This window comes from Leucopleurus acutus (genome assembly GCF_964270905.1).
Source record: "Leucopleurus acutus genome assembly, chromosome: 1".
In the NCBI taxonomy this organism is placed as follows: Eukaryota; Metazoa; Chordata; class Mammalia; order Artiodactyla; family Delphinidae; genus Leucopleurus; species Leucopleurus acutus.
In genome coordinates this window covers 84,769,789-84,782,310 of record NC_139142.1, presented here as the reverse complement: position 1 = coordinate 84,782,310, position 12,522 = coordinate 84,769,789, and the positions used below count along the sequence as shown (strand labels likewise).

General features: G+C 45.2%; 1 protein-coding gene across 1 annotated transcript in view; it reads left to right on the top strand.

Annotated features, from left to right (window-relative positions):
- The window catches only part of PLA2G4E (phospholipase A2 group IVE), a 52,050-nt gene extending 40,179 nt beyond the window's left edge, over positions 1-11,871 (top strand). Inside the window, exons 16-20 of the mRNA XM_082836170.1 lie at positions 1,000-1,107; positions 1,655-1,858; positions 3,097-3,263; positions 10,661-10,844; positions 11,269-11,871. Of these exons, the coding sequence (XP_082692296.1) occupies positions 1,000-1,107; positions 1,655-1,858; positions 3,097-3,263; positions 10,661-10,844; positions 11,269-11,507 (902 nt within the window). The 3' untranslated portion in view covers positions 11,508-11,871. The remainder of the gene's footprint in view (positions 1-999; positions 1,108-1,654; positions 1,859-3,096; positions 3,264-10,660; positions 10,845-11,268) is intronic.
- Positions 11,872-12,522: the final 651 nt, after the last annotated feature.

The window sequence follows — 12,522 nt, the reverse complement described above, 5'->3', positions numbered from 1 at the left end:
AACCAGCCCCTGGGATCCAAGGGGCCAGAGGGGACCTCAGGGTGAAGACAGAGTGTCTGGGGAAGCCTGGCCCAGCTCCCAACACTATGTTCCCTGGTCCTCCAGAAGCCAGGCCCACTGAGTGCAGGGGCCTGACTGTGATGTCCACTCGTAGAGTTCTCCCCTTCAGAGCCCAAAGTACATCTGTCAAAGGGCAACCGCAAAAAACGGACCCATTTTTACAGCCTCAACAACAGTTGTGCCCTTATTTAAACTAGTTGTCTGCCTCCCCCTCCCTTCCATCTATCCCAAATCCAAGCCATCCCAGAAAGTCCCACTTAAGCTCCATTTCTTCTGGGAAGTCAGCCCTGAAGCCCACAGCCCCCAGCAGCCTCTCCTTCCTCGGAACACCTGTGCTGTTGAGCATGTGGCTCAGAGATCTGTAGGTGAGACACTCGGACTTGAACTCTGGTTCCTCATTTATTAGCTGTGCAAAGTAGGCCAAATTACCTAACCTTCCTGAGCTTCAGTGTTCTCATCTGTCAACTGGGCTTAAGAGTAAAACCAACCTTATGGAGGATTCAAATGGGTCAATGTATGTGAAAGATTTCACATGAGTATTATTATTACTGTGTTGCATTTTTTAAATCATAATAAGAAATGGTGTTACATTTATTGAGTGCTCACCATGTGCCAGGCGCTGTCCTAAACTAGTGTGTTAACTGATGCAAGGGGTGATTTTTGGACTTGAACTTGAAGCCTGCACTTGTCAGCATTAAGTCTCTCCTGGGGCTGTGCCTTATATGCCTTCATACCCTCTTCCAGTTCCAAGAGGAGAGTGGAGAAGAGCTGAGTCACTTATGTCGAGCTGCACTGTGGGGAGAGGGAAATGAAAGCCCGTCCCACTCCCTGAGCAGCTTGACTTGGAGGGGGCATCGAGTCCAAGGCAGAATCAATCAGTATTTGGGTGGGCCTGGAGGCTCTTGGGCACAGCAGCTCACCACTGGTCCTGCTCCCTAGGTCTGTGGAGCAGCGTCTTCTCCCTGAACCTGCTCGATGCCTGGAATTTGTCCCACACCTCGGAGGAGTTTTTCCACAGGTGGACAAGGGAGAGAGTGCATGATATCGGTGGGTGACCCACTGGCTTCCCCTCCTGGTTGGGCGATGGCAGGGTGGGGAAGGTGGATCAGCAACTGAGGAGCAGTCCACCTGCCACGTGTTTCAACGTCATCCCTATGGCCCATGGAAATAGGAAGGCAGCTAGGGGGTCTTCCCTGCCTGGAAAGGAGGGTGATTGCATTTGGATACACCTTTGCCAGCTCTGGCCTGGCCCGGGGGAGTGGATGCACCGTGTGGTAGGCTTGGAAGAGCTGCACGGTGCCCAGGAGAGCTGCAGAGGGTGGGGATCTATGAATGCAGTTAAAGGTCACCCTTCTGGACTCTCTGTTTTCTCTGGAACCCCTCCTTGCCTGTCACCCCACTCCTTCTCCTCTACCCTGCCCCTGTTCTATGTCTCTCCCCTGGGTCCTCCTGGCTCCGAGAACTAGACAAGGAAAGTGTGCACTGCACTTACAGGCTGACCCCTGGGTGCAGGGCAACCATGCGGTGCTTCGCCTGGGCAATCTGGGGACTCCAGCTCTGTAACCTGTCCTCCATCCACCCCCCTCCCCTGCAGAAGATGAGCCACTCCTACCTGAAATCCCCAAATGTGATGCCAACATGCTGGACACCACGGTGGTGATGCCAGGGTCATGGCTGTCCAATACTTTCCGCAACATCCTCACCTCCCGGGCCTTTGTGTCTGAGTTCCACAACTTCCTGCTGGGGCTGCAGATGCACACCGACTACTACCAGAATGGCCAGTTCTCCACGTGGAAGGGTAACCTTACCTGCTGCCCCTTGAGGCCTACCTCTGTTTAGAGGAAGGGGAAGTGGATGTGGAGGGAGAAAGGATGAGAAAACTCCTCTGCCCATGTTCATTGGGCCCAAGTGGCAGACTCTCCCCATAGTGTATTCTACATCTGGTGAAGCCTTGAACAACAGGTGGAGTGGTGGTGTATTTAATTAATTGAATCTGTACAATGACTCTATACAGCATCTGTATAACAATCCCAGCAGGTAGAAGTTGACCCCATTTTACAGTTGGGGAAATATGGGCCCTGACTTTCTACAGTTGTGTTCTGGGGACACCTTTTTTTTTTTTCTTCATTTTTAAAAAAATGTATTTATTTTATTTTATTTATTTTTGGCTGTGTTGGGTCTTCGTTGCTGTGTGCGGGTTTTCTCTAGTTGCGGCAAGTGAGGGCTACTCTTCGTTGCGGTGCGCGGGCCTCCTGTTGCAGTGGCTTCTCTCGTGGCAGAGCACGGGCTCTAGGCACGTGGGCTTCTGTAGTTATGGCATGTGGGCTCAGTAGTTGTGGTGCACAGGTTTAGTTGCTCCGCGGCATGTGGGATCTTCCCGGACCAGGGCGCGAACCCGTGTCCCCTGCATTGGCAGGCGGATTCTTAACCACTGCACCACCAGGGAAGCCCCTGGGGACACCTTTTAATGTAAGTGCTGCCCCCGGAGTTGGGCAGGGACGGCCCAGCCCAGGCTCCTCCAAATGGTGAGTGGCAGAGCTGGCTCTTAAACTGTGGTCTTGCAGCTTCAACTCAGGACTTCGTCCCCACCCTGCTGAGGCTCTAAATTTGACTTTCCACCATCTTTGGTATTTTACTTGGCCACAGCCTGCAATGGCTGCTTGAGCCTAGGCTAATAATCTTTGTCCTCACTATCTGGGGCAGAAAAGGCAGCTGGCTCTGGGCCCACGGTTTGCAGTAATTTATAGGATAGTCTTAAGCCCCTGCTACACCACAAATTCTGTAGCTGAGCCTTAGTGGGCTTTCTGTGCATGTTCCATAAAAGACTTGCTAAACTCCCCAGATAATGCTGTTCTTCTTCAGCCTACCCAGGGGGACACTGGGACTCACCGGGTACGCTGGCCAGGGGGAGGGCTGGAGGCCAGGCTGAAGTGGATGAGCTCCGGGCAGGGCATCCCATCCCCACCAGGTGCCTCTGACCATCTGCTGAGATCAGGGCGCCAAGGAGTGAGGATAACCACAAGCCTTGACTTTCAGACTCGGTGCTAGATGGCTTCCCAAACAAGCTGACAGCGTCCGTGAACCACTTGTGCCTGCTGGACACTGCATTCGTCATCAACTCCAGCTACCCACCCATCCTCAGGCCGGAGAGAAAAGCTGACCTCATCATCCACCTCAATTACTGTGCTGGGTCCCAGACAAAGGCAAGTTTGGCAAAGAAAGGCTCCCGCCCACTCCCCACAGGCTCCTAGACTTAGCATCGGAGAAGCTCAAGCCACCATCCCTGATGGAGGTTACACCTCCAAACCTCAGGGGCGTAGCCCGCTGGCCCGCATGCAATGGGTTTACTAGATTCACTGAGCTAATTCCAATTTTATTCTTACATTTGAGCATTTCCCATATTTGGCAATTCTTTAGCTGCAAAATAAAAAAGAGTTTAAAAAATAACCTTAGGGCTTCCCTGGTGGCACAGTGGTGAAGAATCTGCCTGCCAATTCAGGGGACACGGGTTCGAGCCCTTGTCCGGGAAGAACCCACATGCCGCGGAGCAACTAAGCCCGTGCACTACAACTACCGAGCCCGTGCTCTAGAGGCCACGAGCCACAACTGCTGAGCCCGCAAGCCACAACTACTGAGCCCGCGTGCCACAACTACTGAAGCCCGTGTGCCTAGAGCCCATGCTCTGTAACAAGAGAAGCCACTGAAGTGAGAAGCCCGCACATAGCAACGAAGACCCAATGCAGCCAAAAATAAATAAATTAATTAATTAATTAAAAAAAAATAATAATAACCTTAATAGAACCCAGTCAATTGTAAAGTTTTGTACCACTTCAGGAGCTTGTAATGTCCTATGTTCAAAGTGATCACATGGTCTCTCCACTACCAGGAAGTATGAGCCACCATGTAATTACACCAAAGAGTTAGGACCAGAGATTTTTATTTATTTTTATTTATTTCCTTTTGAAAAGTTCTGGATTTTCAAGGGAAAGAAACTGTTTTTTGGTCTACTTTATTTATTTTATTATTATTTTTTATACAGCAGGTTCTTATTAGTCATCAATTTTATACACATCAGTGTATACATGTCAATCCCAATCGCCCAATTCAGCACACTACCATCCCCAACCCCCTGGGGTTTTCCCACATTGGTGTCCATAGGTTTGTTCTCTACATCTGTGTCTCAACTTCTGCCCTGCAAACCGGTTCATCTGTACCATTTATCTAGGTTCCACATACATGCATTAATATACGATATTTGTTTTTCTCTTTCTGACTTACTTCACTCTGTATGAGTCTCTAGATCCATCCACGTCTCAACAAATGACTCAGTTTCGTTCCTTTTTATGGCTGAGTAATATTCCATTGTATATATGTACCACATCTTCTTTATCCGTTCGTCTGTCAATGGGCATTTAGGTTGCTTCCATGACCTGGCTATTGTAAATAGTGCTGCAATGAACATTGGGGTGCATGTGTCTTTTTGAATTATGGTTTTCTCTAGGTATATGCCCAGTAGTGGGATTGCTGGGTCATATGGTAATTCTATTTTTAGTTTTTTAAAGAACCTCCATAATGTTCTCCATAGTAGCCATATCAATTTATATTCCCACCAACAGTGCAAGAGGGTTCCCTTTTCTCCACACCCTCTCCAGCATTTGTTGTTTGTAGATTTTCTGATGATGCCCATTCTAACTGGTGTGAGGTGATACCTCATTGTAGTTTTGATTTGCATTTCTCTAGTTATTAGTGATGTTGTTGAGCAGCTTTTCATGTGCTTCTTGGCCATCTGTATGTCTTCTTTGGAGAAATGTCTATTTAGGTCTTCTGCCCATTTTTGGATTGGGTTGTTTGTTTCTTTAATATTGAGCTGCATTAGCTGTTTATATATTTTGGAGATTAATCCTTTGTCCATTGATTCATTTGCAAATATTTTCTCCCATTCTGAGGGTTGTCTTTTCGTCTTGTTTATGGTTTCCTTTGCTGTGCAAAAGCTTTGAAGTTTCATTAGGTCCCATTTGTTTACTTTTGTTTTTATTTCCAGTACTCTAGGAGGTAGATCAAAAAAGATCTTGCTGTGATATATGTCAAAGAGTGTTCTTCCTATGTTTTCCTCTAAGAGTTTTATAGTGTCCGGTCTTACATTTAGGTTTCTAATCCATTTTGAGTTTATTTTTGTGCATGGTGTTAGGGAGTGTTCTAATTTCATTCTTTTACATGTAGCTGTCCAGTTTTCCCAGCACCACTTATTGAAGAGACTGTCTTTTCTCCATTGTATATCTTTGTCTCCTTTGTCATAGATTAGTTGAACATAGGTGCATGGGTTTATCTCTGGGCTTCCTATCTTGTCCATTGATCTATGTTTCTGTTTTTGTGCCAGTACCATATTGTCTTGATTACTGTAGTTTTGTAGTATAGTCTGAAGTCCAGGAGTCTGATTCCTCCAGTTCCGTTTTTTCCCCTCCAGACTACTTTGGCTATTCGGGGTCTTTTGTGTCTCCATACAAATTTTAAGATGATTTGTTCTAGTTCTGTACAAAATGCCATTGCTAATTTGATAGGGATTGCATTAAATCTGTAGATTGCTTTGGGTAGTATAGTCATTTTCACAATATTGATTCTTCCAATCCAAGAACATGGTATATCTCTCCATCTGTTGGTATCATCTTTAATTTCTTTCATCAGTGTCTTATAGTTTTCTGCATACAGGTCTTTTGTCTCCCTAGGTAGGTTTATTCCTACGTATTTTATTCTTTTTGTTGCAGTGGTAAATGAGAGTGTTTCCTTAATTTCTCTTCAGATTTTTCATTAGTGTATAGGAATGCAAGAGATTTCTGTGCATTAATTTTGTATCCTGCAACTTTACCAAATTCATTGATTAGCTCTACTAGCTTTCTGGTGGCATTTTTAGGATTCTCTTTGTATAGTATCATGTCATCTGCAAACAGTGACAGTTTTACTTCTTCTTTTCCAATTTGTATTCCTTTTATTTCTTTTTCTTCTCTGATGCCATGGCTAGGACTTCCAAAACTATGTTGAATAATAGTGGTGAGAGTGGATACCCTTGTCTTATTCCTGATCTTAGAGAAAATGCTTTCAGTTTTTCACCATTGACAATGATGTTTGCTGTGGGTTTGTTGTATATGGCCTTTATTATGTTGAGGTAGATTCCCTCTATGCCCACGTTCTGGAGAGTTTTTTTCATAAATTGGTATTGAGTTTTGTCACAAGCTTTTTCTGCATCTATTGAGATGATCATACGGTTTTTATTCTTCAATTTGTTGATATGGTGTATAACATTGATTGATTTCCGTATATTGAAGAATCTTTACATCCCTGGGATAAATCCCACTGGATCGTGGTGTATGATCCTTTTAATGTGTTGTTGGATTCTGTTTGCTGGTATTTTGTTGAGGATTTTTGCATCTATATTCATCAGTGATATTGGTCTATAATTTTCTTTTTTTGTAGTATCTTTGTCTGGTTTTGGTATCAGGGTGATGGTGGCCTCATAGAATGAGTTTGGGAGTGTTCCTTCCTCTGCAATTTTTTGGAAGAGTTTGAGAAGGATGGGTGTTAGCTCTTCTCTAAATGTTTGATAGAATTTACCTGTGAAGCCACCTGGTCCTGAACTTTTGTTTGTTGGAAGATTTTTAATCACAGTTTCAATTTCATTACTTGTGATTGGTCTGTTCTTATTTTCTATTTCTTCCGGGTTCAGTATTGGAAGGTTATACCTTTCTAAGAATTTGCCCATTTCTTCCACGTTGTCCATTTTATTGACATAGAGTTGCTTGTAGTAGTCTCTTAGGGTGCTTTGTATTTCTGCAGTGTCTGTTGTAACTTCTCCTTTTTCATTTCTAATTTTATTGATTTGAGTCCTCTCCCTATTTTTCTTGATGAGTCTGGCTAATGGTTTATCAATTTTGTTTATCTTCTCAAAGAACCAGCTTTTAGTTTTATTGATCTTTGCTATTGTTTTCTTTGTTTCTATTTCATTTATTTCTGCTCTGATCTTTATGATTTCTTTCCTTCTGCTAACTTTGGGTTTTGTTTGTTTCCTTTCTCTAGTTCCTTTAGGTGTAATGTTAGATGGTTTACTTGAGATTTTTCTTTCTTGAGGTAGGCTTGTATAGCTATAAACTTCCCTCTTAGAACTGCTTTTGCTGCATCCCATAGGTTTTAGATCATCGTGTTTTCATTGTCATTTTTCTCTAGGTATTTTTTGATTTCCTCTTTGATTTCTTCAGTGATGTCTTGGTTATTTAATAACGTATTGTTTAGCCTCCATGTCTTTGTGTTTTTTACGTTTTTTCCCCTGTAATTCATTTCTAATCTCATAGCGTTGTGGTCAGAAAAGATGCTTGATATAATTTCAATTTTCTCAGATTTACTGAGGCTTGAGTTGTGACCCAAGATGTGATCTATCCTGGAGAATGTTCCATGAGCACTTGAGAAGAAAGTGTAATCTGCTGGTTTTGGATGGAATGTCCTATAAATATCAATTAAGTCCATCTTGTTTAATGTATCATTTAAAGCTTGTGTTTCCTTATTTATTTTCATTTTGGATGATCTGTCCATTGGTGTAAGTGAGGTGTTAAAGTCCCCCACTAATATTGTGTTACTGTCGATTTCCTCTTTTATAGCTGTTAGCAGTTGCCTTATGTATTGAGGTGCTCCTATGTTGGGTGCATATATATTTATAATTGTTATATCTTCTTCTTGGATTGATCCCTTGATCATTATGTAGTGTCCTTCTTTGTCTCTTGTAACATTCTTTAAAGTCTATTTTATCTGATATGAGTATAGCTAATCCAGCTTTCTTTTGATTTCCATTTTCATGGAATATCTTTTTCCATCCCCTCACTTTCAGTCTGTATGTGTCCCTAGGTCTGAAGTGGGTCTCTTGTAGACAGCATATATATGGGTGTTGTTTTTGTATCCATTCAGCAAGCCTGTGTCTTTTGCTTGGAGCATTTAATCCATTCACGTTGAAGGTAATTATTGATATGTATGTCCCTATGACCATTTTCTTAATTGTTTTGGGTTTGTTTTTGTAGGTCCTTTTCTTCTCTTGTGTTTCCCACTTAGAGAAGTTCCTTTAGCATTTGTTGTAGAGCTGATTTGGTGGTGCTGAATTCTCTTAGCTTTTGCTTGTCTGTAAATCTTTTGATTTCTCCATCGAATCTGAATGAGATCCTTGCTGAGTTGAGTAATCTTGGTTGTAGGTTCTTCCCTTTCATCACTTTAAGTATATCATGCCACTCCCTTCTGGCTTGTAGAGTTTCTGCTGAGAAATCAGCTGTTAACCTTATGGGAGTTCCCTTGTATGTTATTTGTTGTTTTTCCTTTGCTGCTTTCAATAATTTTTCTTTGTCTTTAATTTTTGCCAATTTGATTACTATGTGTCTCGGTGTGTTTCTCCTTGGGTTTATCCTGTATGGGACTCGCTGTGCTTCCTGGACTTGGGTGGCTACTTCCTTTCCCATGTTATGGAAGTTTTTGACTATAATCTCTTCAAATATTTTCCCTGGTCCTTTCTCTCTGTCTTCTCCTCTGGGACCCCTATAATGCGAATGTTGTCGCGTTTAATGTTGTCCCAGAGGTCTCTTAGGTTGTCTTCATTTCTTTTCGTGCTTTTTTCTTTATTCTGTTCTGCAGCAGTGAATTCCACCATTGTCTTCCAGGTCGCTTTTCTGTTCTTCTGCCTCAGTTATTCTGCTATTGATTCCTTCTAGTGTAGTTTTCATTTCAGTTATTGTGTTGTTCGTCTCTGTTTGTTTGTTCTTTAATTCTTCTAGGTCTTTGTTAAACATTTCTTGCACCTTCTTGATCTTTGCCTCCATTCTTTTTCCGAGGTCCTGGATCATCTTCACTATCATTATTCTGAATTCTTTTTCTGGAAGGTTGCCTATCTCCACTTCATTTAGTTGTTTTTCTGGGGTTTTATCTTTTTCCTTCATCTGGTACATAGCCCTCTGCCTTTTCATCTTGTCTATCTTTCTGTGAATGTGGTTTTTGTTCCACAGGCTGCAGGATTGTAATTCTTCTTGCTTCTGCTGTCTGCCTTCTGGTGGATGAGGCTATCTAAGGGACTTGTGTAAGTTTCCTGATGGGAGGGGCTGGTGGTGGGTAGAGCTGACTGTTGCTCTGGTGGGCAGAGCTCAGTAAAACTTTAATCCGCTTGACTGTTGATGGGTGGGGCTGGGTTCCCTCCCTCTTGGTTGTTTGGCCTGAGGCAACCCAACACTGGAGCATAGCTGGGCTCTTTGGTGGGGCTAAGGACAGACTCTGGGAGGGCTCATGCCAAGTATTACTTCCCAGAACTTCTGCTGCCAGTGTCCTTGTCCCCACGGTGAGCCACAGCCACCACCCCTCCCGCCTCTGCAGGAGACCCTCCAACACTAGCAGGTAGGTCTGGTTTAGTCTCCTCTGGGGTCACTGCTCCCTCCCCTGGGTCCTGATGCACACACTGCTTTGTGTGTGCCCTCCAAGAGTGGAGTCTCTGATCCCCCCAGCCCTGTGGAAGTCCTGCAATCAATTCCCACTAGGCTTCGAAGTCTGATTCTCTAGGAATTCCTCCCCCCGTTGCCAGACCCCCATGTTGGGAAGGCTGATGTGGGGCTCAGAACCTTCACTCCAGTGGGTGGACTTCTGTGGTATAAGTGTTCTCCAGTCTGTGAGTCACCCACCCACCAGTTATGGGATTTGATTTTACTGTGATTGCGCCCCTCCTACCATCTCATTGTGGCTTCTCCTTTGTCTTTGGATGTCGGGTATCTTTTTTGGTGAGTTCCAGTGTCTTCCTGTCAATGATTGTCCAGCAGCTAGTTGTGATTCTGGTGTTCTCGCAAGAGGGAGTGAGAGCACATCCTTCTACTCTGCCATCTTGGTTCCTCTCCCTGGTCTACTTTAATACAGTCCTATCCTGAGGCCAGGGAAAGGGGAGTATAGACAGATGACAAGGATGACACCAATGATAATGACCTAAGTTTGTAAACAAGGGACAACATGCTTTCCTACACATGATCTCCCTTGATCCTTACACCAGCTCTTTGAGGTAGATGGCACAACTGCTATTATTCCTATGTTATAGGTGAGGAAGGTGAGGCACAGAGAGGGTAAATGGCTTGCTTAAGATCGCACAGCTAGTGAGCTTAGAACGGGGAAGAACTAAGGGGATTCTGATACTCCAAGTCTGCTGCTTTTTGTTACATCCTGTTTATAAAGATGCCCTTTCAGAGTCCTTTCTGGCCCTGTCACGTTCCAAAGCCCATGAGCGTCCTGCAGGAGCCTGGCCAGCCATGGCTGTCACCCTCTTAGGGAGCCAGCCACATCTCCAGGTCTGTGGGTGAAGCATCATCGGAAGGGCTTCTGTCCAGTTTACTTGGGGAAGGAGCTTGCAGTTGGACACACACCAACCTACTGCCCCAGGCTCTTCATCCGGATCCAGGTTTGTCCTAAAAAGAGCACACATAGGCAGAGCAGTTGGAGACCTGAGTTGTTAGCTGGGGAAATCAGAAAGCTGGACCTAAGAATTCTGTGTTTCTTGCCCACCCTCACCCCTCCTGATACTCAAACATGTCCTCCTGTGATGTTCCAGCCCGTGAAACAAACCTGCAAGTACTGCACCGAGCAGAACATCCCCTTCCCCAAATATGAGGTGCAGGAGGAGGAGGATAACCTCAAGGAGTGCTACCTGATGGAGAGCTCCCAGGAGCCCAATGCCCCCACTGTGATTTTCTTCCCACTCATCAGCGACACCTTCCAAAAGTACAAGGCTCCAGGTAAGCCGCCGGGAGCTCAGGTCGCACCCCAACTGGTCTTGGACGGAGAGCTCCTGTTCTTAGACGTGTGCAGTCTCCTGACAGCACTAATGGGAAAGCCTGGCATAGCTCCTGTCTGAGCCCAACTTGGCTTCGGCGAGAAAGAACAGCCCCCCATGCCCCCGTGCGCCGGCGATGTCAAGCTCTACTCTTTCAGTCATTCACAGCCTGGCGCTGTGCGGTGCCAGGGAGGTCCTGAGATGGGCAAGCTATGTCCCTTGCCCTGGTGGGCTAGGAGGTGTGCGTGCGCATCTGTGTGTGTGAGTGTGCACATGGGCACGTTTTATTGTGGGTGTGCAGGGGTGGGCCTCAGGGAGAGGGGCAGAAACAAACCATTACAACCTCACGTGGTAAGGGGCTACAGCAAGTCCTTCTGCTCCTCCAGGTGTGGAGCGAAGCCCCGAGGAGCTGGAGCAGGGCCAGGTTGACATCTATGGTCCCAAATCTCCCTACGCCACCAAGGAGCTGACGTACACAGAGGCCGACTTCGACAAGCTGGTGAAGCTCTCTGAATATAACATCCTGAATAACAAGGACAAGCTCCTTCAGGCCTTGCGACTAGCAGTAGAGAAGAAGAAACGCCTGAAGAGCCAGTGTCCCCCTAAAGTCCCAGGACACCCGTAAAGAGTGCTCCCTAAAGTCCCAGGACAGTCCTGTGTCTGCTTCTAGCATCAGAGGTGCAGAACCCAGGGCTGACCGGCCCTCAGAGCCACCTCCGCTGCCTAGCAAGGGCTGCAGGCAGGCTGGCCTGGGCTTTCTATTAAAAAAATTAAAATTAAAAAAGGTTGAAGGAGAAAGAGAAAGAGACAAAGGAAAATAACAAGGGGATGTAATGGGGCTTTATACCCACTGGAATTTTTTTTTAAACATCTTTATTGGAGTATAATTGCTTTACACTGTTGTGTTAGTTGCTGCTGTATAACAAAGTGAATCAGCTATATGTATACATATATCCCCATATCTCCTCCCTCTTGCACCTCCCTCCCTCCCTCCCACCCTCCCTATTCCACCCCTCTAGGTGGTCACAAAGCACCAAGCTGATCTCCCTGTGCTATGCAGCTGCTTCGCACTAGCTATCTGTTTTACATTTGGTAGTGTATATATGTCCATGCCACTTTCTCACTTCGTCCCAGCTTCCCCTTCCCCCTCCCCGTGTCCTCAAGTCCATTCTCTATGTCTGCGTCTCTATTGCCGTCCTGCCCATAGGTTCTTTGTAACCATTTTGGTTTTTTTTTTTTTTAGATTCCATATATATGTGTTAGCATATGGTGTTTTTCTCTTTCTGACTTCAAATGCTTTTTTAAATTTAATGCAATTGTATTGTGATTTTTATAGGCAATTGTATTTTGTGATTTTTATTTTTATGAATCAGCTTATTACTAGGAAGCATAATGCTTGAAGATCTAGAAGGAGCACTAGAGACATCCTGGTCTCTTCAACAACAAACACAAACAGGTGATGGGGTTTCAGCAGCCCCTCTGCAACCACTTAAAGGCCGAGGACAAGTGATCCCTTTGATCCCCACTGGGCAGCCTTGACTGAGCATCCAGCTCCAGCGAAATGCCAGGCAAAGCCCAAGTCTGCAGCTCCAGTTCACCAAACAAGGATCTGGGATGCAGCTCTGGGACGTCTGGGCAGG